This window comes from Anabrus simplex, chromosome 2 (genome assembly GCF_040414725.1).
Source record: "Anabrus simplex isolate iqAnaSimp1 chromosome 2, ASM4041472v1, whole genome shotgun sequence".
NCBI classification, from domain to species: domain Eukaryota; kingdom Metazoa; phylum Arthropoda; class Insecta; order Orthoptera; family Tettigoniidae; genus Anabrus; species Anabrus simplex.
In genome coordinates, this window is record NC_090266.1 from 935,197,151 (window position 1) to 935,222,017 (window position 24,867).

At 37.7% G+C, this 24,867-nt stretch overlaps 1 protein-coding gene across 2 annotated transcripts in view; it reads right to left on the reverse strand.

The window, feature by feature from the left end:
- Positions 1-24,867, reverse strand: part of Dbct (Dihydrolipoamide branched chain transacylase E2) — a 176,945-nt gene that overhangs the window by 27,330 nt on the left and 124,748 nt on the right. For both annotated transcript variants that reach the window (XM_067139566.2, XM_067139565.2), the window contains exon 5: positions 12,404-12,613. In XM_067139566.2, coding sequence (XP_066995667.2) covers positions 12,404-12,613 — 210 coding nt within the window. The remainder of the gene's footprint in view (positions 1-12,403; positions 12,614-24,867) is intronic.

Consider the following 24,867-nt stretch of genomic DNA (forward strand, 5'->3'; position numbering starts at 1 on the left):
CAATTATAAGAGACCCCGTGAACCAATGATCGTCTTCAAAAAATACATACCTCCTGAGCCAAGACTATAAAAAGCCATGTTCAAAGTAAATCATTCTCTACTCTACTCTGCTGTACTCTACTCTGGTCTATTCTGCGCTGCTCCACTGTTCATCGCAACCACGTGGAAGGAGAACTTTGCCGAGCAAGCAGACGTCCGTTCTGCCAAATTTAGTGAAGTTTATTAACAACTCTTCTGGAGTGAATTCCAACTTAGGAGATCCAAGTTAAGTGTATTTATCCAAGAGAACATTCAGTAATTCTGCGTGTGTGAGCATATCTTAATATCTGTCGTCTTAGTTACAGCCCACACCTCCGGAACACGACGGAATTCATCCCAGTGATTGCTGTGTACATCAAGATGGATTACTCCTCTACTATGTGCATTTTAATTTCATCGTGGGACGTCTACTGCCATGTCTCTATGATCTTCTAAGTAAGTGAGGCACTTCTGGACAGGGAAGGTGACTGACTGGGGAAATGCCGGAATGACTGACTGCAACCTGGGATCGAACCTCATCTGAAATTTGAGTACCATTTAAAAGTTTATGTTCTTTCTCATCTTTGTAAAACTAGAGGATCTTTCTTCTCTAAATCGTAGATCTATTAGTTCTTGTTTTAGATAGAAGTATTTCATTTTCCATTTCTTGAGGTGTCATGGTAGTCGAGTTCCATGTGTGTGACTGAAATTTGGAACCTATTAGATTAGATATGTAGTCTGACTTTGAGTGAGTTCCCATGCATATGAGATAGATATCTCTAAAAATCACTGACCATGCGATAAACTTTATTTATTTGCCTGTGATATTGAAATAAATCTGGATTGGAGTTATGGGTAAAGTTTGTGAGATAGGATCGAACCTAGTGTCATTTTAAGATCACTTATATCTTTAGGGTCAAGTCATCTAATTTCATTATATTTCATGAGGATTGATAGATATAATAATCACTTGAATAATAATAAAATCAAGTAAAGATCGGGTTGAAATGGAATTAAACGGTGGTGAGCTATAACTTACCTTAGATTCCTTATATGTGAGATTTAATGTGCTCAGTTCATGATGTGCCTGGAATATGGCTATCCTGCAGGATGTTAATGGAGTAATTTATTAATTGGAGAATTTATTGATGAATGACTTGTTGTTGTGTCTTTGGGAGCACAATAATTTATTATAAGTGGAGCACATGTTGCGTATGTATTTCACGAATAGGGAGTAATAATAATGCGACTGAGGCTCACGAACGCGATGTTGCGACTTGTAACCCATGTGATGGTGATGATTATGGAATCTTATTGGTATCTTCAAATAAAATTTCAGAAATTTAGAAGAATCTCCATTGTTGTCTGAGGAATATTTCAACCTAAGTGATATCACGAATTTCGATCACTAGCCACTATTGAAGAAAGAGTATTTCATATACGAATTCATCTTCCGGAAACTATCGACGTGACCATGCTTAAAAATAAAGAATAAATTTATAAGGACAGGATTCACTGTAAATAATGTATATAATTTTTTTTAAATTTCATGTGGCTATTTCTAGCCAAGTGCAGCCCTTGTAAGGCAGACCCTCCGATGAGGGTGGGCAGCATCTGCCATGTGTAGGTAACTGTGTGTCATTGTGGTGGAGGATAGTGTTATGTGTGGTGTGTGAGTTGCAGGGATGTTGGGGACAGCACAAACACCCAGCCCCCGAGCTATTGGAATTAACCAATGAAGGGTAAAATCCCTGACCCGGCCGGGAATCGAACCCGCGACCCTCTGAACCGAAGGCCAGTACGCTGACCATTCAGCCAACGTGTCGGACATAATGTGTATAAAAAGTACGTGTTACCTTGTGTGAATGTAGTGTGTGTGTGTGTGTGTGTGTGTGTGTGTGTGTGTGTGTGTGTGTGTGTGTGTGTGTGTGTGTGTGTGTGTGTGTGTGTGTGTGTGTGTGTGTGTGTGTGTGTGTGTGTGTGTGTGTGTGTGTGTGTGTGTGTGTGTGTGTGTGTGTGTGTGTGTGTGTGTGTGTGTGTGTGTGTGTGTGTGTGTGTGTGTGTGTGTGTGTGTGTGTGTGTGTGTGTGTGTGTGTGTGTGTGTGTGTGTGTGTGTGTGTGTGTGTGTGTGTGTGTGTGTGTGTGTGTGTGTGTGTGTGTGTGTGTGTGTGTGTGTGTGTGTGTGTGTGTGTGTTGTAAATATGAATATTTTCCGTGTCTTTTGATTGTTCAATATAATTTAATCTGGTCGTGCATTTATGGCAACGGCACAGATTGTGTTCAACGTTGTTTGCCACCACAAGGATTTATTTAGCACCTTAAAGAAAAGTTTAATGAGTTTAGTGTCAAGTAAGACTCGACTAGGATTTAATTTGCTGTTTATTAAAATTTAAGGGAAAGATCATCTCATTATTTTTCCGCAAAGGCAAGCGATTTGTAAATTAATTTCCAATTAACTCATACGTGAATAAGAAATCTTTCAATACATTTATATTTAAATTCCGAAATATTTTCAAATTAATTTAAAATTTTTAATGCTATGCAAATATAAAAATTAAATGTTCACAAATGGCATAATCAAATTGGATGCTGTGATAATGAGTAATAGTAATTAATTGAAGAATAATCATTTAAAAATGTGAACGATAATTGCCATGAGAATTATTTAGTGAGATGCACTAGTTTGAAAACACGATCGTGTGATGACAAGGTAAAATATTGCACAGACAAGGTTAGAGATTATTAATAATAATAACAATTGATTAATTATAAAATTTTGGAATTAATTTTGATTTTCACTAAAGCTTCTCCTGGTGTTATTGATGAGTGGGATACATTTTAAAGACTGAGATTCATCAGAATTCAACATTGACCACGTGTTGAGATTAATAAAAATTAATGGAGCCTTTAGCAAATTTTTCTGTGGAATAAGAAGCGAGATAGCTGTCTACTAATTTTGAACAAACCTTTATTGAAGTCTTTGGACTCTTTCAATTAAATACTTCAATTTTTAAAGGCAGTAAAGGCCTAATTTTGTTTGTTAACTTTCATTCCAGAACAGTAATGCTGGAGGTCGAGAAGTACGTTTGGTTAGAAAATGCTACTGGAGAATGAGATATTATGAAAGTTTGCTGTAAGAAATTCAGCAAGGATATTTTATGTTATAAATGCTTATGTTGTAAGAGTGCTGTTTTTAAAAATTTATTTTATTTTGCTTGGTCGTCAACCCCTTTACCCTTAAATGCCTCTAGAAAACGGAAAGCCAGGAACGAACGGTCCACCTCGGGATCTCTCGCTCACTGTCTGGGCTTAGTCAGGCAATAATGGGGGCAGTACCAGATAAGGAGCACATTTTTTAACGAGTTTTGTGGGAATTTCATCTACACCTGTGTAAGTTTTTTTCTTCAAAGACTGTATGATTTTAAGAACTTCCAATTCTGTTGCTGGAGTTAATTGCATAGAGTTTTGCACAATGGTTGGGAGTTCTGGTAATACATCTGATTTATTTTCATTTTCAAGTTTGTATGGTAGAGATAGAAAGAAATCATTTATATAATTAGCCAAACGATGAGGGTCATTCATTTGTATTCCCTTATAATTTTTTATGGCAGCAAATTTATTTCCAACTGCGTGTCTGTTGGTTTCTCCTTTGATTACATTCCATATGGTTTGTGATTTATTTCAAGACTCTTAAACTTTCTTGTTATTGTGCATTATCTTAGCCGCCCTAAGAACTCTTCGATAGACTGATTTGCAGTTTTCAACATACTTGCAAAAATCCAGGTCACAACTCTACTGTGCTAATCTACTCAGTAATTTACATTTTTGACTGGAAATCCGTATACTCTTCGTGATTCATGGCTTTTTTGAAGTTTCATTAATTACTGCAAGTTTTTGGAAAATGTAAATCAAATTGCATTAAAAATACTTAAAAAGGTTCTATACTTTTGGTCCATGCTATGACCAAATCTTATTGGAGCCCAGGTCTGAAGTTTAAGACTTTCAACGAAACTGCCACATGCAGCTGCAGAGAAAAAGCGAGTTAACTGTGCTTGCTTCATTTTGGTTGAATGCTTGTTAACATTCTCAATTTCTAGTTGCAAAATTTGAGCATGATGATCTGATAATCCCAAATTTATATTGGACACTTGCATTTTAGAACAATGGAAATTAATACAAATGTTGTCTATCGTTGTAGCTGAGGTGGCAGTTTTTCGAGTGGGTATAAAAATTAAGTGTTTTAGATAACAGCTTTGAAGAACATGCACAGTAGTTGTGATGTTGACGGAAGGTTTTCTTCAGCAAAATCTATGTTAAAATCACCACAAAGTATTACTTCTGTGCTGCTATTACTACCAAAAATGTTATGAAGGACTTGATCTAATTTTCCTAAGAAAATCCCAACATGAGCATCCGCTGAACGGTACACGGTTAACAGAATTACTCTTTTACCATAGGGAAGCTTAAATTCCACTGAAGTTAGTTCAAATTCTAATTCAGAATTATGCACTTCAAGATCCTTCCTTTCTTTACATTCAACTCCTGACTTAGCAAAAATACAAACTCCTCCATGCTCTTTATTAACCCGACTGTAACTACTTGCCAGATAATAACCTTCGATATTAATGAGTTCAAGTTCATCATTATTACACCAATGTTTATCCAAACAGATAAACATAACATCCTGTCTTGAATTTAAAATTACCTGTAATTTTAAATTTTATTTTTAAGACATTGAATGCTCTGATGAAATATTTTGAACTGCCTATTCCCACCCTCCAAGTCATTATTTAATTCTGGACCCACATTCTAGATTGAAATGTTATTGGGTCCAAAATCTAATACTTGTTTCACTGACTGGGTAGTTCTAGGACGGTCTTTCCCTGATCTTTACTTGTAATGATGTTACTATTATCTTGCTTACATATTGCTTCCCCAGTCTATTCAAGTGCATGCCATGCCTCGTATGAGAAGTTTATTTTAATTTACTAATGTCTAATAGTGTAATCCAAAAATGAGTACCAGGTTAATTCCTGGGGGGCAAAGGCGGCCGGGCGTAAAGCTAACCACTCTACCCCATCAAGCGCCGAGATTTCGGATGGTGGAAGCCTTTACCTTCCACCCCTCCAAGGGCCTTCATGGCCTGTACGGAGATGACTTTGCTTTGCTTTGCTAATAGTGTAATATTTTTGAAATGACTACACATTTGCCTGAATCTCTCATTTGTGTCCTTGACAGCTTTATTCACAAGTGACCAGTCAGTTAAATAATGTCTATGGGGCACGTTTGTCACTATCACATTTGTACGGGTCAGCTTACCTAGAGTCCTTTTCAGAATACTTGTGGCCTGATAGCCTTAATTTCTCGCTATGTTGTTGGTTCCGCCGACAATAGCTATGACGTCGTTTGACAAGAGTTTATCAGCATTCCTCAAGAGGGGTTTCACTACTTCTGAAAGGGAGGCACCCAGTTGAATAAAACCTGTCACTTTACCATAATAATTATTAAATTAATGTCATAATGATCCACCTTTTTCAATACTATAATATGAAATATTATTGTGTTACATTACTAAATAGGGACTAGTTTTGGCCTTGGCTGGCCATCTTTAGCCTTAATGTAATACATCTAATAACTAAACAAATGTACAAACACACAATTGACATAAAAACTAATGTACAAACACACAATTAACATTAACATCTGGGATGAACTATGTGTAAAATCTAAAAAAATAAATTAGGCTCTAAATTCTTAGCATCTGAAGTATGTTCATCATCCAGACTCTTTCTTGTATTAATATTCATAGAACTGTTAGTTCCATCACTGCTAATCATTACAATTTCACTTGCAAAACAGGAACTGGTACATGTTGGTTCTCTAGTCAGATCATCAATCACCGAATCTACTTGAGTGGTATTAGCAGTATGCAAGCCACTGGACACCACTGTAAATAACCACCAGCTGATGCAGAACTGCTAGATGGTGTTTCCACATCGACTAACGTAAATAAAATGAAATGTTCCCGTAGTGCCTGTTAAAATCATGCTGAAATGCTGTTGGACATTGTCAGGACGGCACATGAAGATATGGTTAAAACTGACACATTCTTCATTTGTGGCTGGTATAAATTCGCAATTCATTGTGGTGTCCATGAAGTTAACCTGAATGAATGATAGATAAAATTAGATAAAATTGATGATGATGATGCTTGTTGTTTAAAGGGGACTAACATCGAGGTCATCGGCCCCTAATGGTACGAAATGAAATAACAAAAAATTCAAATTCATCAACTGACCAAAATAAAATAAAAAAATCATGAAGAATGAGTGGATGGACATGAACCCTACCAAAAAACAAAAAAACAAACAAACAAACAAACAAACAAACAAACGAACAAACACAGTGGATCAGACACAAAAAAGATCGTGAATAATAGTATTACTGACCAAGGGACCACTTATAAAGCACAATGATGCTTGATGTCTAAAGGGGTGCAAAATCCATGACTAAGGCCCCACAGAATGGTACATGTCGCGAGTAAAGTAGAACCATGGTATTTGTCATGTTGGGGTACTAATCAAAAGTAGTGAAGACTCACGGTGTTCCACACAAGATGGTACTATTCACAAGTATTGTACTTCGTACAGGTAACGCAGACCTATGGTGTTTCGCACACAATGGCGCCACTTACAGCCAACGCAAACCGATGAGTTTCCTCACCTAGGTGTAGTAGTCACGGGTGCCGGTCCCACGGGCCCCGTGGTGTTCCTCACATAGTAGGTACTAATCACAGGCAACGCAGACCCACGGTGTCACTCATATAGTGGTACAACTCACAGGCAACGCCCAGACCGGCGGTGTTGCTCACAGGGGTACGACGCACGGGTACTGGAAAACCACCAGGCCAGGCTCTATACTGCTACTAATCACAAACCTATTTCGTACCAAATATAGTGGTACTACTCGTAAGTAAAGGCGACCCATGGTGTTCCCCGCGTGATGGTACTAATCAATAGTAGTTTCATGGTTCTAATACCAGCATCACTTGGTCGCCCCTTTTAGTTGCCTCTTACGACAGGCAGGGGATACCGCGGGTGTATTCTACATGTGCGTCCCCCACCCGCAGGGGGTAGTGTGTTTGGTCCGCGAGAGGTATTTTATTTCCCTCAAGTCCACCGGCAAGCTGGTTAGGACCCCCCTATCCGCCTGGGACACGCCACGTGGGAGTATCACCTCTCCCCCTGTTACACCAGCGTAGTAGGTTCGTGGAGATGAAATTAATGAATAGAAGGAGAGAGAAAGCATGTTAGTCAAATGGCATAGGTTATATGAGACTTACCTCTTGTTGTGGCATGTGGTGCATGGCGTACTGTTGTGCCTCATACTAATCGTTGTGAGATTCAAAGGAAAAGGAAGGGGAAAGGCAAGGGAAGAGAGGCAGGGCAAGGGGTGAGCAAGGGGAGAGGTCAGGGAAAGGAGAGGAGGTGGAGAGGAGTTAAGGCGGGGTCAAAGGGTGTGGGAAAAGAGATGGATGCTGAGGAAAGGTGCTGTGAATATTATGAAAAACTGAATTATGACTTGTTGGTTTGACATTTCTAAACATGGGAATTAGAATATTAAATAGGATATTTGGCTTTTCTGAAATGTCATTGAGATTATGATTTGGGTTTAAATATTGATCTATATGTATGAAGCAGCTTTCAGTAATGTTAAGAAGGGGTCCTTTTTTGATGATTTTGAGAATTTCCGTATCTTGTTTTGTCTGTGAATTTGTTATTATAGTCATGCATATGCTGTCCTACAGCTGAAACTTTATTGTACTTCAGGGCATTGACGTGTTCCGAGTACCTTATATTAATATTCCTCCCGGTCTGTCCGATGTAAGAAGAATTACAACTGTTGCAAATAATCCTGTATACTCCTGATTCTGAAAAACTATTGAACTTGTTTATGGATGTGGTATTATGTAAGACTTGTGCATTCCTATTGTTGGTTTTGAAAACTACTTTTACATCATGCTTTTTAAAGATGGTGACTTTGTAAATTTGTTCGTTGAATGTAAAGATAGCAAGGGAGGAGTTGTTATGTTTATCTTTGTTCAAAGTGGTAGAGGGGCAATATTTATATTTAGTGATTATTTTTTCAATAAAGAAACTGTTGTATCCATTAGATTTAGCTATATTACAAATGGTGTTCAACTGATTTTTGAGGTTTCTTCTAGACATTGGAACACTGAAGGCTCGGTACACCATGCTGTTCTACGCTGCTCATTTGTGAATTTCGGGGTGTGAAGAATCTTGACGGATTGTAGTGACTGTTTGGGTGGGTTTTCTGAAAATCTTATATCTTATGTAGCTTGGGTGCCTGATAATAGTTAAGTCTAAAAAATTAATTTTCCGTTCAAATTCGGATTCAAGTGTGAATTTTATATGCAAGTCAATGTTATTTAGATTAATGAGGGTGGTGGCAGTGTCTGTGATGCTCTCATCCACAATAACTATGGTGTCATCTACATATCTCGCCCAAAAAAGGATGTTGTCAAATTTATTATTATCAATTTTGGTGTGTTCCAAAAAATCCAAGTAAATCTCGGCTAAGATACCCAAGGCTGGCGATCCCTTAGCCAATCCTTCTTGTTGATAAATAACATTATCGAAAGTGAAGTAATTGTTACTTATAACTAATTTAAGCATAGACGTGAAAACCTCTATTTCTAGTGCTTAGGCCGCTGTATTTGCACAAATTGTTTTGAATGATGGGGTATACCTTGGAGATTTTTATGCTAGGATACATGTTTACAATATCGAATGAGTGGAGAGAATGATTGGATTGCTAGCTATTTTTTTTTGCTAGTGGTTTTACTTCGCACCGACACAGATAGGTTTTTGGCGACGATGGGTTGGAAAGGCCTAGGAGTTGGAAGAAAGCGGCTGTGGCCTTAATTAAGTTACAGCCCCAGCATTTGCCTGGTGTGAAAATGGGAATCCATGGAAAACCATCTTCAGGGCTGCCAACAGCAGGATTCGTACCCACTATCTCCCAGATGCAAGCTCACATGATTGGACTGAATGTTAATTTTTTTAATTTATCAATCAATTCTTTAGTGTTTTTGACGGATTTGATTGACAGAAAATGATAGTTTCTTCTTAAAATTTTTTGAATGAATTGTGATGCTTTATATAACGAACTCGGTCTATAGTTAATGATCGGGTGAATGGGGACGCCGGTTTTGTGTATCTTGGGGAGGGCTTCGGCGGTGGGTAAACCTGGGTCCATATTAATTAATTTAGTTTTTTCTTGATCTGTCAACCCTGCTTAAGTTGATGTTGAATTCTCGGGGTAGGATCTTTCTTTACTGTAGAGAATGAGCTATCTTTAAAAAAAAATTTGTTTTGCTCGCGTCTTGGGAGAAAGAAGTGCTTCCTTGCTCTTCCTGAAATTCGCGTAAAACGCTGAATCTGTTTGTTACTGCAGGATGATTTCCAGATGAATTAAACCTAGTTAATAATACCAATATAAATGGTCCATTATTGGACATTATAAATTTTCCAGATTCCCTATGAGAATCAACACCTATATCATCTAATGGCCAGGCAGGCATCAATTTTTGGTGATGAGACTAAGTCTCTCATAGTGCATTGGCACTGCCGGTGGCTCGAAGTAGCCTATGCAGTGGCCTCCACGGTATGCAATACCTATGTGTCTTGGTGGGTGTGCTATTTACCAACTGACGAGCCCAACTTAGCACACTGGGGTGAAACGCTGGCAGCTAGGAATGAGTTAGCTGTAAAATTTATAATGTCCAATAACGGACCATTTATATTGGTATTATAAATTTACTCATTCGGGACAAATATTTCAGGTTCTCTATGGGAATCAACATCTATATCATTAGGCCTAGTTAGTGACATTTGCCTTTACTGCGACGTAACCTCACTCCACGACACGCCAACGCCAACACCAACACCATCACATTTTTTAAAAATTCTTCCCCCTCTTCAATCAGATTTGCTTTTTCAGACTGTAATTTTTTAATTACAAGGTTTGCTTCTACCAAATCCTTATGTAGCACCTCTATTATTTTGTGTAGTGATTTAACAGTTTCATGGAGGGATGAAGGCATCATTTTAGGCCTACACACACACTCACGCTCAGAGATATTACCAGTACAAATGTCTTTTTCTGGAGAGAAGGAGTGATTACTTTCACTACTGAGAAAAACTTCATGGTTCTTCTCCCAATCTGTAACATTTTCTGTACATCTTACAGCATATTTCACTTTGTTTTCTAACAAAATCTGGAAGCACTCATTAGAAGCTTGCACTGCCAACGGCCAACACAGATAATCCTAAGGATTCTTAGATTTATAATTCAGAGGGTAGTTTAGTGTAAAAGAATATTATTGCCAGCCACTGCGTTTATATGTAGGGCTAAAGTAAACATTATTAGTATAGAAGTTAATAAGTTTTTATAAGTTAAAAAGTAGATTTTTGAGGTAGAATTTTGAATCTATAAAAGGTTTGAGAGACACAGTGTAACACGCATGGAAAAGAGACATGTTGGCGGACACAAATCAAGCTCCATATTCATGTGGATTAAAATATTTTGTTCATCAAGTTTATATAAAGTGTTGTTATAAGTGTACAATGTGTACATAGTGTGATATTTACATTATACACTGACTGACAGTGACAATGCAACACCAAGGAGGAGTGGTTCGAAAGGGATGAAAGTTGAGGAAAAAACAGAGACGGCACGGATGAATAATTGATGTTTATTTCAAACCGATATGCAGGTTACACAATGCGCACGGCATCGACTCAGTAGGATGTAGGACCACCGCGAGCGGCGATGCACGCAGAAACACGTCGAGGTACAGAGTCAATAACAGTGCAGATGGTGTCCTGAGGGATGGTTCTCCATTCTCTGTCAACCATTTGCCACAGTTGGTCATCCGTACGAGGCTGGGGCAGAGTTTGCAAACGGCGTCCAATGAGATCCCACACGTGTTCGATTGGTGAGAGATCCGGAGAGTACGCTGGCCACGGAAGCATCTGTACACCTTGTAGAGCCTGTTGGGAGATGTGAGCAGTGTGTGGGCGGGCATTATCCTGCTGAAATAGAGCATTGGGCAGCCCCTGAAGGTACGGGAGTGCCACCGGCCACAGCACATGCTGCACGTAGCGGTGGGCATTTAACGTGCCTTGAATACGCACTAGAGGTGACGTGGAATCATACGCAATAGCGCCCCAAACCATGATGCCGCGTTGTCTAGCGGTAGGGCGCTCCACAGTTACTGCCGGATTTTACCTTTCTCCACGCCGACGCCACACTCGTCTGCGGTGACTATCACTGACAGAACAGAAGCGTGACTCATCGGAGAACACGACGTTCCGCCATTCCCTCATCCAAGTCGCTCTAGCCCGGCACCATGCCAGGCGTGCACGTCTATGCTGTGGAGTCAATGGTAGTCTTCTGAGCGGACGCCGGGAGTGCAGGCCTCCTTCAACCAATCGACGGGAAATTGTTCTGGTCGATATTGGAACAGCCAGGGTGTCTTGCACATGCTGAAGAATGGCGGTTGACGTGGCGTGCGGGGCTGCCACCGCTTGGCGGCGGATGCGCCGATCCTCGCGTGCTGACGTCACTCGGGCTGCGCCTGGACCCCTCACACGTGCCACATGTCCCTGCGCCAACCATCTTCGCCACAGGCGCTGCACCGTGGACACATCCCTATGGGTATCGGCTGCGATTTGACGAAGCGACCAACCTGCCCTTCTCAGCCCGATCACCATACCCCTCGTAAAGTCGTCTGTCTGCTGGAAATGCCTCCGTTGACGGCGGCCTGGCATTCTTAGCTATACACGTGTCCTGTGGCACACGACAACACGTTCTACAATGACTGTCGGCTGAGAAGTCACGGTACGAAGTGGGCCATTCGCCAACGCCGTGTCCCATTTATCGTTCGCTACGTGCGCAGCACAGCGGCGCATTTCACATCATGAGCATACCTCAGTGACGTCAGTCTACCCTGCAATTGGCATAAAGTTCTGACCACTCCTTCTTGGTGTTGCATTTGCTCTGTCAGTCAGTGTATTTCATACATGCAGATATTTTAGATCTGAGTGATTTGCAACCACTCCACCTCATGGCAACTTTTCATACAGTCCACTCACCAATAATTCACAATCAGAAAAACAATTATCTTTATGATAATACTTGTAACATCCTCTGCTTCGTTCAACACAGATTTAAAGTGGAGTCACTGATATCTGAACTTCAGATATACCTGTAACTGTGAAAGGCTGATGGCTAACCATCTGAACCGTGGAGAGAACATGTAGTAAGAGTAAGTTGATATGGAAGGAAATTTAATACTTACATTAGCTGCTGTCATAGTGCGTGTCATTATCTTCATAACACCTTTAATTTTTTCTGTACGATCTGAAGGAATGTTTCCTTCAGGTTTGGGTGCTGATCTACTACATTCCTTCACACTACTGTCTTTCTCCAACAGTCCAAGGTATGCTAGAAGATCCTCTTTCAAAACACGTCCATTTCTGCCAGTACCACTAATGGTATTTAAATTTATCTGAGATATGAAGGGGGGGGGAAAAAAAAGAGAAGAATGGAAACAATATTAAAGTACAATAAAACTGAAGTTAAAACACACATTCTAGGGAAACAAAGAAGATGGAGAGAGACAAGACAGGGTTATATGAGATAGTCAAGAATGGAGGAACCAGTACCATAAAATAAAGACGGGATTGGCGTATCTGTAATAGTGAGCGATATATTATTGAAAGAAGCCTTCTGACGGATAGGGCTGGAGGGAGGAGCACTGCATGTGCCATTGCACGGTGTTGCTAAGTTCCTGCATTCCTTTCTCCTTCGCCTCGCATCCAGCTCACTTGTTCGTTCATTCAGACCAGTCAGAAGTGAGAGGTGTGGCAACTCCAAGCAACATAAGCTCGGCATCCATGAAAACCATACCCCCCTACTCCCTTCTTCCCACCCACCCAGGCAGGCAGTGATTGGCCCTCCCTCTAGGACATGTCAGAACGCTTCTTTCAGTATTACGACCATAGTAAGAAAATAACCAACTATAGCATGATCATTCAATCAAATTTGAGATTATCACAAGCATAATTCAAACAGATAAAAGTACTCAATAGATTAAATGTTATAAAGACATGATATTTCAAATACGTTATTAATATGTGTTGTATCTGTGTAAAATCTCGGTATACATCATTTCATACAGTTAAAATGTATTCTTCCTCTCCTTTCCTCATCTTTCCTTAATTACTTTGAGTTGGCATTACTTATGTGTATTAAGCCAATTTTTATGGACGGATCCCCTTCACCACGTCAGCCCTTTGTGGATGGATGTATTCATTACTAGCAGTTACCCGCGGTTTCGCTCGTACGGATTTTGTAAAATAATAAAAGTAATCGTTCCTCGGTACTGTACTAAGACATTATCTGAAAATCCCTGAAGTATAAACTTTCACCTACAAATTGAGTTTCATTTACCTCGGAAACTCCTTGTAAACCACGTTTGTGTTATTGCCTTTTGGGGCTAAGATGACCATGCAACAAAGAAGTGTACATATGAGAAACAGTCTTCTCTCAAATCAAAAAACAATGTTTATTTTTAAAGGAGATTCCAAATATCTATCTCCACGTCGTAACATTTTCAGTTTTTGAGATAGGCTATAAGAATCCCCATAAAATAATTTAACCCCTTTATCAATCCTTCCCTTTTTCCGAAAACAAAAAGAAAGACATGTTCCTTTACTTTTAAAGGAGATTCCAAATACTAATTTTCCTGTCAAGAACATCATCAGTTTGTGAGATATAAGCATCCTCATTAACAATTATTCACTTCCTTTTTCACTTCTTTTCAGCCCCCGTTAAGTGCCTTTTCCAAAAAAAGTGCGTGTTCCTGTATTTTAACATGTTAAGTTTTTTACAAATACTGCAGATAAACCGGTACTCATTTTCAGAATTCACCCACTTTTTAAATTCTTTTCAACCCCTTAAGTAGATTTTCCGAAAACAGAAAAGTACGCGTTTCTTTATTTTTAAAGGAGATTCAAAATACAGTGCCAACTTTCACGTCTGTAACATCTTCAGCTTTTGAGATATAAGTATCCTCTTAAAATGAATTCAACTTCTTTTTCCCTTTTTTTCCACCCCCTCTACCTTTAATTAGACTTCCCGAAAACAAAAATGTGTCTTTCTTTATTTTTAAAGGAGATTCAAAATAGCAACTTTCATGTCTGTAACATCTTCAGTTTCTGAGATATAAGTACCCTCTTAAACAGAATACAACTCCTTCCCTACTTATTTTCACCCCTCCCCCAAATCAATTTTCCGAAAACAAAAAAAGACGTGTTTATTTTTAAAGGAGATTCTGAGTACCAAGTTTCACGCCTGTAACATCTTTATCTTTTAGAGATATTAGTATCCTCATACAAATAATTCAACGAATATTTCAGTCCTTTCCTCCCGTAAGTGGATTTCCGAAAACAAAAGATGCGTTTCTTTATTTTTAAAGGAGATTTCAAATAAATTTCAAATTTTCATGTCTCTAACATCTTTCTTTTGACATATAAGTATCATCAAAAAAAGAATTCAACTCCTTTTTCACCCCCCCCCCCCCGTTAAGTTGACTCCCCCCCCCAAATGTGTGTTTCTTCATTTTTGAAGGAGATTCCAAACACCAATTTTCAAGTCTGTAACCATCAGTTATTGAGATATAAGTATCCACATAAAAATAATTCAATTTTTTCACTTCCTTTCACCCCCCATCCTTAAGTGAATTTTCCGAAAACCAAAAATACGTGTTTATTTATAAAGAAGCTTCCAAATACCAATTATCATGACTGTAACATCTTCAGTTTTTGAGATTTGTGTCCTCATAAAAGGAATTCAATTCCTTTTCACCTCCTCCCCCCAATTTTATTTTCCCAATAAAATGGGTGTTTCTTTATTTTAAAGGAGATTCCAAATACCAATTTTCACGTCCGTATCAACTTTAGTTTCCATAAGGTATAAGTATCCTCATACAAATAATTCAGTAATTTTTCAATTCTTTCACCCCCCTTAATTGTATTTTCCGAAATCAAAGGAATACGTGTTACTTTACCTTTAAATTGGATTCCAAACACCAATTTTCATGTCTGTAACTTCTCTAGTTTTTGAGATATAAGTAGACTCATACAAATAATTTAACTAATTTTTCAATTTTTCACCCTAGCCTAAGTGGATTTTCCGTAAACGAAAAATGTGCATTTCTTTATGAGATTCCAATCACCAAATTTTACGTCTGTAATGTCTTCAGTTTTGAGATATCAGTATCCTAATACAAAGAATTCAACCCACTTTTCAGTCCTTTCTACCCGCACCTCACCCCTACCCCAAGTGGTTTTTCCGAAAACAAAAAGTACGTGTTTCTTATTTTTGAAAGTGTTTATAAATACCAATGTTCACTTCTGTAACCTGTTACATTTTTGACATATACTGCAGATATGCTCGCTCTAAAAATTCACCTCATTTTTTGTTCCCTTTAAGTGGATTTTCCGAAAAAATTATCTATGTCTCTTTACTTTTACAGGGGATTCCAAGTATCAGTTTTCAAGTCTGTAACATGTTAAGTGTCTGAGATATATTGTAGGCCTAGATATATTTTTTAAATTTTCATCCCGTTTACCCCCTATTCATTGGATTTTTCAAAAACAAAAAAATACGTGTTTCTTTGTTTTTAAAGGATATTCCAAATACCAATTTTCATGTCTGTAATATCTTCAGTTTTTGAGATATAAGTATCCTCATAAAAGGTATTCAACCAATTTTCTCCCGTTTTTCAACCCCCTTAATGGGATTTTGCGAAAAAAAAAAAAAAAAAAAAAAAAAAAAAAAAAAAAAAAAAAAAAAACCAAAACCACTTGTTTCCTTATTTTTAAAGGAGATTCCAAATACCAAGTTTTACGTCTGTAAACTTTTAAGTTTTTGAGATATAGATATCCTCATGTAAAAATTTAACCCCCCACTTTTCACCCCATTAGCAACAAAAAAATACGTGTTTCTTTATTTTTAAAGGAGATTCTTAATACCAAATTTTACATCTCTATGTTTGAAAGTTTTGAGATGTAGATACACTAATTTTAAAAATTTCTAAAATTTCACCCACCGAGCTCGATAGCTGCAGTCGCTTAAGTGCGGCCAGTATCCAGTAATCGGGAGATAGTGGGTTCGAGCCCCACTGTCGGCAGCCCTGAAGATGGTTTTCCGTGGTTTCCCATTTTCACACCAGGCTGTACCTTAATTAAGGCCACAGCCACTTCCTTCCAATTCCTAGGCCTATCCTATCCCATCGTCGCCGTAAGACGTATCTGTGTCGGTGCGACGTAAAGCAAAAAAAAAAATTTCACCCATTTGTCAATCCTGTTTAACCCCCATTCATCGGACTTTCCAAAAACAAAAACAAAAAAATACATGTTTCTTCATTTTTAAAGGAGATTTAAAATACCAATTTTCAGGTCTGTAATATCTTCAGTTTCTGAGATATAAGTGTCCTCATTAAAGGCATTCAACCCAGTTTTCACCCTTTTTCTCTCTCCTCATAGTGGGGTTTTCTGAAAACAAACAAATACGTGTTTCTTTATTTTTAAAGGAGGTTTCAAATACCAACTTTTACATCTGTAAACTTTTAAAGTTTCAAGATATAGATACACTCATTTTAAAAATTCACCCCCATTTTCACCCCTTTAGCGACGGAATATCCAAAAATCCTCCATTAGCGAGCACCTACATTGTAATATAAATGTATCCTCAAAATTTCATTCCTTTATGTCCAGTAGTTTTGGCTCGGCGATGATGAATCAGTCAGTCAGTCAGTCAGTCAGTCAGTCAGTCAGTCAGTCAGTCAGTCAGGACAAGGTATTTTATATATATAGATTATGTCTTTCTGTGGTGGTTGGAAGTGTGATGTGTAGTGTGTAAATGAAGGAGTGTGTATTAAGACTAACACAAACACCCAGTCATCAAGCCAGAGGAATTGAACAGATGCAACTAAAATCTCTGGCCCAGTGGGGAATCAAACTTAATATATATCTATATATATATAAAATAACTTGTCCTGACTGACTGACTGACTGACTGACTGACTGACTGACTGACTGACTGACTGACTGACTGATTCATCATCGCCGAGCCGAAACTACTGGACATAGAGAAATGAAATTTTGGGGATACATTCATATTAACATGTAGGTGCTCGCTAAGGGAGGATTGTTGGATATTCCATCGCTAAGGGGGTGAAAGGGGGGTTAATTTTTAAAATGAGAATATCTGTATCTCAAAAACTTAAAGGTTTAGAGTAATAAAAATTCGTATTTGGAATCTCCTTTAAAAATAAAGAAACACGTATTTTTTTGTTTTTGGAAAATCCCATGAAGGGAGGGGGCAAAAGGGGTTGAACACCTTTTATGAGGAGACATATTTCAAAAACTGAAGATGTTATAGTCATAACAATTTAAATTTGGAACCTCCTTTAAAAATAAAGAAACACGCATGTTTTTGTTTTTGGAAAATCCGAATAATGGGGGGTGAAAAGGGGGGTGAATTTTTAAAATGAGTGTATCTATATCTCAAAACTTTCAAACTTTACAGATGCAAAAATTGGTACTTAGAATCTACTTTCAAATAAAGAAACACATATTTTTTGTTTTCGGAAAATCCCAATCGGAGGGGTGAAAAGGGGTGAAAAATGGTTGAATGCCTTTAATAAGGATCCTTATATCTCAGAAACTGAATATGTTACAGACCTGAAAATTGGTATTTGGGATCTCCTTTATAAATAAAGAAACATGTACTTTTTGTTTTTGGAAAATCCAAATAGTGGAGGGTTGAAATGGGGGTGAATTTTTAAAATCAGTGTATCTATATCTCAAAACTTTAAAAGTTTACGAATGTAAAAATTGGTACTTAGAATCTCCTTTCAAAATAAAGAAACACGTATTTTTTTTGTTTTCGGAAAATCCCACGAAAGGGGGTGAAAAAGGGGGGAAAGTCGTTGAACACATTTTATGAGGACACTTATATCTCAAAAAGTGAACAAGTTACAGTCATGAAAATTTAAATTTGGAACCTCCTTTTGTTTTTGGAAAATCCAAATAATGGGGGGGGGTGTGAAAAGGGGGGGGGGTGAAATTTTAAAATGAGTGTACCTATATCTCAAAACTGTAAAAGTTTACAGACGTAGAAATTGGTATTTAGAATCTACATTCAACATAAAGAAACACGTATTTTTTTGTTTTCGGAAAATCCCGATAGGAGGGGCGAAAAGCAGTGAAAAATGGGTTATATGCCTTTAATGAGGATACTTATATCTCAGAAACTAAAGATATTACAGACCTAAAAAAAGGTACTTGGGATCTATTTTAAAAATAAAGAAACATGTACTTTTTGTTTTTGGAAAATCCAAATAGTGGAGGGTTGAAAGGGGGGTGAATTTTTAAAATGAGTGTATCTATATCTCAAAACTTTCAAACTTTACAGATGTAAAAATTGGTACTTAGAATCTACTTTCAAAATAAAGAAATACGTACTTTTGTTTTCGGAAAGTCCCAATAGGATGAAAAATGGTTGAATGCCTTTAATAAGGAACCTTATATCTCAGAAACTGAAGATGTTACAGACCTGAAAATCGGTATTTGGGATCTTATTTATAAATTAAAAAACACGTATTTTTTGTTTTTAGAAAATCCAAATAGTGGGGGGTTGAAAAGGGAGTGAATTTTCAAAATGAGTGTATCTATATCTCAAAACTTTAAAAGTTTACAGATGTAAAAATTGGTACTTAGAATCTCCTTTCAAAATATAGAAACAACACGCATTTTTTTGTTTTTGGAAAATCCAAATAACGGGGGATGAAAAGGGGGGGTGAATTTTTAAAATGAGTGTATCTATATCTCGAAACTGTAAAAGTTTACAGACGTAGAAATTGGTATTTAGAATCTCTTTTCAAAATAAAGAAACACGTATTTTTTTATTTTCGGAAAATCCCAATAGGTGGGGTGAAAATGGGTGAAAAATAGTTGAATGCCTTTGATAAGGATTCTTATATCTCAGAAACTGAATATGTTACAGACCTGAAAATCAGTATTTGGGATCTCCTTTATAAATAAAGAAATATATATATATATATATACATATATTTTTGCTAGTTGCTTTACGTCGCACCGACACATATAGGTCTTATGGCGACGATGGGACAGGGCAGGGCTAGGAGTGGGAAGGAAGCGGCCGTGGCCTTAATTAGGGTACAGCCCCAGCATTTGCCTGGTTTGAAAATGGGAAACCACGGAAAACCATCTTCAGGGCTGCCGACAGTGGGGTTCGAACCTACTATCTCCCGAATACTGGATACTGGCCGCACTTAAGCGACTGCAGCTATCGAGCTCGGTATTTTTTTGTTTTTTTGTTTTTAGAAAATCCAAAAGGTGGGGGGGGGGGTGAAAAGGGGGGTGTATTAAAAAAATTAGTGTACTATATCTCAAAACTTCAAAAGTTTGCAGATGTAAAAATTGATATTCAAAAATAAAAGAACACGTATTTTTTTGTTTTCTGTAAATCCCAATAGGAGGGGTGAAAAGTGTGAATAAGGGGTTGAATGTCTTTAATGAGGATACTTATATATCAGAAACTGAAGATATTACAGACCAGACAGTTAGTATATGGAATCTCCCTTAAAATACAGAAACATTTATTTTTTTGTTTTTGGAAAATCTAACTAACGGGGGTTAAACAGGAGTGACAAATTGGGGTGAATTTTTAGAAAGACTATATCTACAGTATATCTCAGAAACGTAAAATGTTACAGACGTAAAAACTGGTATTTGGAATCTCCTGTTAAAGTAAAGAAACAGATATTCTCGGAAAATCCAATGAAGGGAGGGGGGAGGGGATTGAAAAATTAATTGAAAATATTGTATGAGGATACTTACATCTAATAAAAACTTAAGTTGTTACAGACGTGAAAATTGGTATTTAGATCTTCTTTAAAAATAAAACGACGCGTTTTTTGGGGGCGAGAATCATCTTTGGGGCGGGTGTGAAAAGGAGTTGAATTCGTTTCATGAGGACACATATCTCAAAAACTGAAGATAATCGGTATTTAAAAGATCCTTTAGTATTAAAGAAACATTTTTTTGCCGAAAATTCACTTAAGGTGGGGGGAGTGTGAACGTACGTGAAAAAAAAAGTGAAATACTTTTATGGGAATACTCATATCTCAAAACTGAAGGTAACACACGTGGACATTGGTATTTGGAATCTCCTTTAAACATAAAGAAACAAGCCTTCTTTTTTTTGGGGGGGGGGGGGGGTGTGTGTAAATCAACTTAACCGCGATGGAGTGAAAACGGAGGTGAGACCAATTGATTTTACTGTTCCTAATGTTCTTATAAGGAGCCTCCGTGGCTCAGGCAACATCGCGCTGGCTTCTCACCGCTGGGTTTCGTGGTTCAAATCCTGGTCACTCCATGTGAGATTTGTGCTGGACAAAGCGGAGACGGGACAGGTTTCTCTCCGGGTACTCCGGTTTTCCCCGTCATCATTCATTCCAGCAACACTCTCCAATATCATTTCATTTATCATTCATTAATCATTGCTCCAGAGGAGTGCGACAGGCTTCGGCAGCCGGCACAATTCCTATCCTCACCGCTAGCTGGGGCTTATTCATTCCATTCCTGACCCGGTTGAATGACTGGAAACAGGCTGTTGATTTTCAATGTACTTATTCTGATCATAAACCGATCATTTTTAATCTTTCCTGGGTTCGTTTTCAAGAGCCATCTTTTCCTTCGGAGAACCTTCTTAGATTACAGTAGATTCTTCTGGCATACAAATACAAAATTAAACACATTTGAAATAAACGATAGGTATAAGATTGACCGTGCAATTGTTCACCTGTATAATAAGGTCAATAATACACGGAAGTACGTCATTCGTATCGCCAGAAGTCCTGCACACTTGCCTACGGGCGACAATGGTGCTGGTCATACTGTCATCAATGACAGTGGCAGCAGATGTAATTTACCGCCAAGTACAGGTCTTGCATCTTCCTGTGGGGTTCAGAACATCAATAATAATAATAATAATAATAATAATAATAATAATAATAATAATAATAATAATAATAATAATAATAATAATAATAATAATAATAATAATATCTTAATTCAACTAATTTCACCCACCCTAATAATAATAATAATAATAATAATAATAATAATAATAATAATAATAATAATAATGTTCTGGACCATCGTCAAAATGTGCGGACCGTGCTGGAAACGTGTCATGGACGGGTCATGACTACGATTGCATTCCGGCTGCCGGTTCAGTACCGCCAAGGCACCCAAGACATCACGCCGGATCTCCTCAAGGATTTGATCCACATTAAAAATGCTTATAGGAAAACATGGCAAAGATTTAGGGACCCAACTGGCCGGGTGGAATACCTGGACCTAGCCCGGCAAGTACGAAATCGATTGCTGAAAAAAAGATTGAAAAATGGGAGGAACGTTGCCGTAATCTCTTCAATTATAAATTTCAGTATAATACCGTAGCGAAGCACGGGTATCTTGCTAGTCTATATATATATATAAAATAACTTGTCCTGACTGACTGACTGACTGACTGACTGATTCATCATCGCCGAGCCAAAACTACTGGACATAAAGGAATGAAATTTTGGGGATACATTCATATTAATATTTAGGTGCTCGCTAAGAGAGGATTTTTGGATATTCCGTTGCTAAGGGGGTGAATTGTTTTTTTGCTAGGGGCTTTACGTCGCGCCGACACAGATAGGTCTTATGGCGACGATGGGATAGGAAAGGCCTAGGAGTTGGAAGGAAGCGGCCGTGGCCTTAATTAAGGTACAGCCCCAGCATTTGCCTGGTGTGAAAATAGGAAACCACGGAAAACCATTTTCAGGGCTGCCGATAGTGGGATTCGAACCTACTATCTCCCGGATGCAAGCTCACAGCCGCGCGCCTCTACGCGCACGGCCAACTCGCCCGGTGGGTGAAATTTTAAAATGAGTGTATCTATATCTCAAAACTTTAAAAAGTTTGCAGATGTAAAACTCTTCTTTAAAAATAAGGAAGTACGTAATTTTTTTGTTTTCGCAAAATCCCAATAGGAGGGGTGAAGAAGTGTTGAATGCCTTTAATCAGGATACCGGTACTTATATCTCAGAAACTGAAGATATTACAGACCTGAAAATTGGTACTTTTGATCTCTTTTAAAAATAAAGAAACACTTATTTTTTTTGTTTTTGGAAAATCCAATTAATGGGAGGGTGAAAAGGGGGGTGAATTTTTAAAATGAGTGTATATATATCTCAAAACTTTGAAGGTTTACAGATGTAAAAATTGGTATTTAGATTCTCTTTTAAAAATAAAGAAACACGTATTTTTTTGTTTTCGGAAAATCCTAATAGGAAGGGTGAAAAAAGGGTTGAATGCCATTAATGAGGATACTTTTCTCTCAGAAACTAATGATATTACAGACCTGAAAATTGGTATTTGGGATCTCTTTTAAAAATAAAGAAACACGTATTTTTTTGTTTATGGAAAATCCAATTAACGGGGTGAATAGGGGGGAGTGAATTTTTAAAATGAGTGTAACTATATTTCAAAACTTTAGAAGTTTACAGATGTAAAAATTGGTATTTATAACCTCCTTTAAAAATAAAGAAACACGTACTTTGTGTTTTCGGAAAATCCCAATAGGAAGGGTGAAAAAGGGCGAAAAAGGGAATGAATGCCTTTAATGAGGATACTTTTATCTCAGAAAGTAAAGGTATTACAGACCTGAAAATTGGTATTTGGGATCTCCTTTAAAAATAAAGAAACCCGTATTTTTAATTTTTGGAAAATCCAATTAATGGGGGTGAAAAGGGGGGTGAATTTTTAAAATGAGGGTTTCTATATCTCAAAACTTTAAAAGTTTACAGATGTAAAAATTGGTATTTAGAATCTCCTTTAAAAATAAAGAAACACGTATTTTTGTTTTCGGAAAATCACAATAGTCGGGGTGAGAAAGGGTGAAAAACTGGTTGAATGCTTTTAATGAGGATACTTATATCTCAGAAAATGAAGAAATTACAGACCTGAAAATTGGTATTTGGGATCTCCTTTAAAAAGAAAGGAACACGTATTTGTTTTTGGAAAATCCAAGTAATGGTGGTTAAACAGGAGTGACAAATAGGGGTGAATTTTTAGAAAGACTATATCTACTGTATATCCCAGAAACGTAAAATGTTACAGACGTAATAACTGGTATTTCGAATCTCCTGTAAAAGAAACATCGGTGATTTTTTTTTTTTTTTGGAGACTCCACTGAAGAGGAACTAAAAAGGGGGTGAAATTTTAAAATGAGCATTTCTACAGTATATCTCATAAACTTAACATGTTACAGAAGTGAAAAGTGGTATTTTTATCTCTATTAAAAATAAAGAAACATGTGTTTTGTTTTCGGAAAAACCACTTGGGGGGAGGGGTAAAAGAGACTGAAAATGGGGTTGAATTCTTTTAATTAGGAAAATTGTTTTCGGAAATCCACTTAAAGGGGGGGGGGAATTGAAAAATTAGTTGAATTCTTTGTTTGAAGATAATACTATCTCAGAAACGAAATATTTTGTAGACGTGAAAATTGGTATTTAGAATCTGCTTTAAAGGTAATGAAACACGTATTCTCGGAAAATCCAATGGGGGGGGGGATGTGAAAGAATTGAAAATGAATTTAATTAATTGTATGAGGATACTTACATCTAATAAAAACTAAAGTTGTTACAGACGTGAAAATTCGTATTTGGATCTCATTTTAAAACAAAGAAAAACGCATTTTTGGTGGGAAATCATATTGGGGGGCGGGGATGAAAAGGAGTGGAATTCCTTTTATGAAGACACATCTCAAAAACTGAAGATATTAGAGTCGTGATACCGAGCTCGATAGCTTCAGTCGCTTAAGTGCGGCCAGTATCCAGTATTCGGGAGATAGTGGGTTCGAACCCCACTGTCGGCAGCCCTGAAGATGTTTTTCCGTGGTTTCCCATTTTCACACCAGGCACCTTAATTAAGGAAACGGCCGCTTCCTTCCCAGTCCTGTCCCTTTCCTGTCCCATCGTCGCCATAAGACATATCTGTGTCGGTGCGACGTAAAGCCAACAGTAAAGAAAAAAGAGTCGTGATAATTGGTATTTCGAAGATCCTTTACTATTAAAGAGACAAGTATTTTTTACCGGAAATTCCACTTAAGGGGAGGGGGAGTGTGAAAGGAAGTGAATAAATTGAATTCATTTTATGGGGATACTTATATTTCAAAACTGAAGGTAACAGACGTGAACATTGCTATTTAGAATCTCCTTTAAACATAAAGAAACACGCCTTCTTTTTTTGGGGGGGGGGGAGGGGTAAATCAACTTAACGGCGGTGGTGTGAAAAAGGAGTTGAGACCAATTGATTTTACTGTTCATAATGGTACTTATTCTGATCATAAACCGATCATTTTTAATCTTTCCTGGGTTCGTTTTCAAGAGCATTTTTCCTTTGGAGAACTTAAAATTAGATTACTGTTGATTCCCCTGGCATATAAATAAACATTTAAACACATTTGAAATGAACTATAGGAATGATATTGACCGAGCAATTATTCACCTCTATAATAAGGTCAATCATGCACGGAAGTATATCTTTCGTATCGCCAGAAATCCCGCGCACTTGCCTACGCGCGACAAAGGTGCTGGTCAAATTGTCAGCAATGACA